We start from the raw sequence: 6,007 nt of genomic DNA, 5'->3' as shown, positions 1-6,007 counted from the left end.
TTTTCCGGTGCTGATGTTCAGGCTGGCTGTGCAGCAGGAGGACAGCGCCTCCCTGTGGCCACGCGGACGCCCTGCAGCTTTAACAGCGCAGTGACTGAAGCTCAGGTGAGATGTGAAGTTTAAGCTTGGAGCTCTCAGCAGAGGAGCAGGCCGTTTTATTTGGATGTGACGTCAGCTGTTAACCAATCATTAACCTTCATCTTACACTGAAGGATGCGTTCACAGTCATCTGACATTCAGGCTTTCACTCGCGCTATGAACACGACTGATCTGAGGTGATCAGCAGCTCTAACAAAGATCAATAATCACTTTCACCTCTGAAAACTTTCATTTCTTCACCTCGTCACCTGTTTTACTCCTCTGGTGTTTTAAACCTTTTAAAGACACGTGATGTGTCCTGTTCTCAGAGGCCGTCAAATCTTTGACTTTCTACTCATGAAAACAGCAAAAACTGTTCACAAATATTCACATTAAAACAATTAAAGCATCAAAAAAGTTTTCACTGTGTAGAAGAACCTTGAACATTTATTGCAATGACTGATCCATGAATGTGTGAACAAACAGTAAGCAGAAGGAAACATAAGCACCTGTCCTTTCAGTCCATTGTCCTTCATCTACTTGAGACAGCCCACCTCCCACGTCCTCACCAGGACGTCAGGTCCTTTTGTCTTTTCAATTCGGAGGTCTAGACCTTTTCTCATCCGCATCCAAAGTCCTGCAGGATGCCCCCGGTGTGAGCCACCCCCTGGGGAGTCGGCTCCGATACCTGCAGCAGACCACAAGGTGCGAATACACACCTTTGTGTGGGGGGGGTGTTCCAAAGCTATGAATGTTTGGCTCTCCCCAAGCTCGTGTGGTCATCGACCTTTTCTTTGCAAACAAAATAAAAACCTCGTCGGCCGTCAGAAGTCTCTATTTCATTCTTCACCAGCAGCAGAGAATTTCCACAACAGCACCTCAAAACTGTGCTTACGCACAGTACTTCAAAGTACTTAGTTACTTTCCAGCTTCCTGTTGAGGAGTAAGAGAAGGAGACGTGAACTGATGTGAGTTCATCTTTAATGACACAAACAACATCGATAAATAAACACGTAGTGAGAAATGGAAGAGAGCGTTTCATTTCATGGTCTGACGAAAAGTTCCACCGTGCAGACTGAAGCTGGAGTACTGCACGCAGTACATGAAGTACTCCAACCTAAACCCTGCACGCAGTACATGAAGTACTCCAACCTTGGTTTCCTGAAAGTTTGCGGCAGGTCAGAAAACAGAGGCGAGCTGAACGAGGCTCCTGATCAGCCGTCAGTAAAAAGACTGAATGATTCTTTTCACGCGCAGGAGACAGACGGCGTTTCACCCTCTCAGGCTGCATCACTTTAATACCCCGCCGAGTACGTCCCAGTGCACAGTACGTCCCAGTACACAGTACGTCCCAGTGCACAGTACGTCCCAGTGCACAGTACGTCCCAGTACACAGTACGTCCCAGTACACAGTCCTGATCCGTCGCGTCGACGGCGGGGTCGCACGAAGTCGTGGCTTCTGTTCCAAATCCCAAACTTTACTTTCACAAACTGTGACGGCTGCAGGAGCAATGGGGTCAAAGTTCAAGGCACGATGTTACGATGAAGTAAGACGTCCTGACGTCTACACGCTGCACGCAACAGGATGGAAGAGTGAGAGATTTGGAACGCGGCCGCAGAGTAGCCTGTATGCAGCCTGAGAGATGAAACCAGGGCAGAGGACGTCTGTGTCCTCCCTGATGCTCTGAAAGGAGACGCTCAGTCACAGCTCAGTGTCTTCTGCGTGTGAAGCGTCTCAGAGGGAGCGGCCTCGAGTGATGTCACTTAAGTCGAACAAACCTGTGGGCGGGGTCAGAAAGACGTAAGCGGCCCGGGCGTCTGCGGCTGCTACAGGCTACATTAGCTGCTGCTAGCACAACACACCCAGCCTCTGAGCGGACTGTTGGTGGTCCAGTTGCATTGTGGGTAATGTAGGCACGGAGTTTTGATGAGAAAGTGGAATTAGATCTGAAGTCTCTGCTGCGTGGATTTGGATCCACAGGATGAAGCGAGCGTCGCGAGTCTGGCGGTCAGCGAGCGTGACGCCGCCTCTAAACATCGAACTGAAAACACAAAGGATGGAGGACATTTCGCTGACGGCGAGGTCAGGTGACATCACGGTCACGTGACCCGGAAACACTGCGGCTGCAGCAGCAGCAGTGAGGCCTTCGGACGTGTCACTTCCTCCCGCTGTGATCACAGTATTAAGATGGCGCTGAGATGAAGGAACAGAACAGGAAGCACCTCCTCCAGCTCCTTCCTGTTCGCAGTCAGACGGTCATGTGACACAAAGCTCATAGGTTCCATTCCTGCGACGGCAGTCTCTTCTTCTTCTTCTTCTTCTCTTCTTTTCATTTTCACTGCAGCTCTCTCTCCCTCCCTCTCTCCCTCCCTCTCTCCCTCCCTCCCTCTCCCTCTCTGTCCATCTCTCAGGTGCGCCTCCTCTTGGCTCCTCCCGGACTTGCCGGGTTGGAAGACGACATCAGTTTCTCTGCTGCTCGACTCCTCTTCCTCTTCTCGGCCTCCTTGCCTCCTCCTCCCCCTCCTCCTCCTCCCCCTCCTCCCCCTCCCCCTCCTCCTGCTGCTGCTGCTGCTGGGCCTCCTTCGCTCCCTCCCTTCTCCTTGTCTCGCTCTCTCTCCTTGTCCCGACCGCTGCTCGTTCGCTCCGACATCTTCACCGAGGAGTTACTTCCTGCAGACAGACGGACAGAGACAGACGGACAGAGACAGACGGACAGAGACAGACGGACAGAGACGGACAGATAATAAAGACCTGCTGGAATCAAACACTTTCAGCTCTGTCTAACAGACTGAGGGACGAGTACCTTCTTCATGTGTAGCTGGAGGCTCTCTCTCCACCCTGAACTCCTCTTTGGTCTCCTCCTCCGAGCCCAGCTTCCCTGCACACACACACACACACACACACAGACACACACACACACACACACACACACACACACACACACACACACACACACACACACACACACACACACACACACAGAGTCATGACAGAGAAGAAGCGTTTGGAGCTAAATGCTAATGTCAGCCATCACGTCCACGTCCTCACCTTCTTTGACCTCCTGGATGATGTCATCAGGCAGAGAGAAACTCTTCTCTGTGTTTGGAAACGGCAAGATCTCCGACTCGTGCTGCGTCACACACACACACACACACACACACACACACACACACACACACACACACACACACACACACACACACACACACACACCTCAGTCAAATAAAAGGTTTCAGAAATGAAATGTGAGCATGTGTGAGTGAGTGTGTGTGTGTGTGTGTGTGTGTGTGTGTGTGTGTGTGTGTGTGTGCGCGCGCGTCCTCACCAGAGCCTGCATGTCGTACATTGTCCCCAGATGATCCCAGATGACGGAGGAGGACACCTGCCGGCCGATGTTCTGACTGAACTTATCTCTGATACAGATCATGTGGAAGTGACGGTTCACTCCTGCAGAGACAGAGACACAGAGAGACAGAGGGACAGAGAGAAAGACAGAGAGAGAGAGGGACAGACAGAGAGAGAGAGGGACAGACAGAAAGACAGAGAGAGAGAGGGACAGACAGAGAGAGAGGGGGATAGACAGAGAGAGAGGGACAGAGAAACAGAGGGATAGATGGATGGACGGACAGACAGACAGACAGACAGACAGACAGACAGAGTTACAGTGTGTCTCTGTCCACCTACACACTACCTGCACACAGTATAACAATAATAACAATGTTTCTTTATTCAGCATCACAGGATACAAAGTGGCTCATGTGGCTGAAGCAGGATCACAAACAGATCCTGAACCTGAACCTGAACCTGAACCTGGATCTACATCACACACCTGAACCTGAACCTGGATCTACATCACACACCTGAACCTGAACCTGGATCTACATCACACACCTGAACCTGAACCTGGATCTACATCACACACCTGAACCTGAACCTGGATCTACATCACACACCTGAACCTGAACCTGAACCTGGATCTACATCACACACCTGAAACCGAACCTGAATGTACATCACACACCTGAACCTGGATCTACATCACACACCTGAACCTGAACCTGGATCTACATCACACACCTGAACCTGAGGATGTAAATACAATCTCACGTCGTAGTTTCAGCTCCATCTGTCTGAGATCTGCTTCGTTATCGGCTAAAACTAAACTCTGGGCTCAGGGTTAACAGAGGACTCGAACCAGTTTTCATTATTTACACGGACCCTTCAGGGCCACTCTCCATGACCCCCAGTTTGCGACGCTCTGGGTTAAACTGGTGGAACTGTGCAGCAGTTAGCGGCTCCAGAAGCTAACAGGCTAACAAGGCTAGCTGCGTCTTACCGACGGGTTTGTGTCCGATCATCGCGTGAAACAGACAGACCTCCACCTCGTGGCTCCAGACCACCGAGTCCTCCCCGGGGACCAACGCCGAGTCCGGAGGCTTCTCATCGGTCTGATTCAGCGTCACATCTGCTTCCCCCATTTTCAACTAAAAGGCTAAAACAGGCTGGAAGAAGCAAAAGAGACGCCTGCCATGAAGCTCCGCTTCGAGTGTGTTTCTTCCGGTTCCGCCAGCGGCAGCCGGAACCAGTGTTGCCAGGTGGGAAATGTAGGATTATCGTACCAGAGACATAAAATTATCGTATTTTGAGGGAAATTATCGTACACCCGTCATAATCAAACTAAACAAGTCTATTGATGCGCTATAGTCACTCTAGTGTTGAATAGCGTCTAACAGGCACTCACGGCTTTGCGTCAGTACGGAATGGATCAGACCGGATCAGACCAGGTCGGCTCTGTTTCTTCTTCTTTTCTTTTTTTATCATTTCCTCACTCATGGGGCGGGCGCAGCGGACTATTCAGCCAATCATTACCGTTGTTCTGAGGCAAGCTCACATTTAGAAAAGCACGATTGGCTTGAAACTTGTCATTTGGAAAGAGATGCCTTCAGGGTTCACAAAAAAAATCCGACAGACAGTTACGACAGGCTGATTAAACCGATTACAACCACACTTTCACGGAATGGTCAAATTATCGTATATTTGGCCTTTTTTGGGATTATTGATCGTACATCGTACAGAGGGCAAAATTATCGTACAAATACGATAATTATCGTACACCTGGCAACACTGGCCGGAACTGTGTTTGCACTTCCGGGTTTTGTTTTTCAGAATAAATGTGTCAGCTCAGAAATCTGTCCAAAAACTTGATTTTACCCCAGAACTACTAAATAATTAAATAAAAACAAAGAAAGAGACAAATCATCATTATACTCCATCAATCAATAATCAACATCACTTTGGTCTTCTTTTCAGGATAAAAGCCTCACGTCAGGAGTAAACGGCACTTAAAGCTCATTCTGCATGTTGGATAAACAAACAAATGAATAAATAAGATAGCCATACATAATCTAGCCTTCATGCGATAACATCAGGCAGACTTTTTCTGTATGAAGAATATTTAGAAATACCTGTAAATGCAGGTGCAGTGAGCTCAGTGGTGGTTTATTTTCAAGATTAACGTTTCAGTAAAGGCTAAATATTCCCCTTATTCAGCTGCATGTAAGATTCAGATTACTGCGTTTTACTTGCAAGCTTCCAGTTCGTAGGCGTGGACGTGTCCCTGTTAGACAAGGAGTTACTCAGCAGTGACTCATCTTTTGTGCTGCAGCTGGTTTTTACTTTAGAAAACACAGCTTAGAAAAAGAGTCCTTATTTGTGGCTTCATTAGCGAAGACGTTGGAGGTCTCAAAACAAGCATTAACTGAACATAAGACACAAGAACACAACTTCAAAGATTTCAGTTTTCTGACTCTTTATGCAAAGTTGTGTTACTTTGAGTTAATTAATAACAATGAAATCTTAAATAAGCATAAAAATCCTCAAAGTGCTGCTAAGAATGAAGATGGACACACTGTCTGCGCACCAAGGAAG

The 6,007-nt window shown here is 48.5% G+C and overlaps 1 protein-coding gene across 1 annotated transcript; it reads right to left on the bottom strand.

Moving 5' to 3' along the window:
- Positions 1-506: 506 nt before the first annotated feature.
- Positions 507-4,639, bottom strand: mrgbp (MRG/MORF4L binding protein). Its single transcript, XM_070967936.1, has 5 exons — positions 4,416-4,639; positions 3,405-3,526; positions 3,128-3,209; positions 2,883-2,957; positions 507-2,749 (listed from the first exon to the last, which is right to left on the bottom strand). Exons 1-5 carry the CDS (start codon positions 4,555-4,557, stop codon positions 2,487-2,489), a joined length of 684 nt encoding a protein of 227 aa, XP_070824037.1. The 5' UTR covers positions 4,558-4,639; the 3' UTR covers positions 507-2,486.
- Positions 4,640-6,007: the final 1,368 nt, after the last annotated feature.

This window comes from Chaetodon trifascialis, chromosome 8, assembly GCF_039877785.1.
Source record: "Chaetodon trifascialis isolate fChaTrf1 chromosome 8, fChaTrf1.hap1, whole genome shotgun sequence".
In the NCBI taxonomy this organism is placed as follows: domain Eukaryota; kingdom Metazoa; phylum Chordata; class Actinopteri; order Chaetodontiformes; family Chaetodontidae; genus Chaetodon; species Chaetodon trifascialis.
Note: the sequence above shows the minus strand (reverse complement) of the source record. Positions and strands in the feature narration are given on the sequence as shown.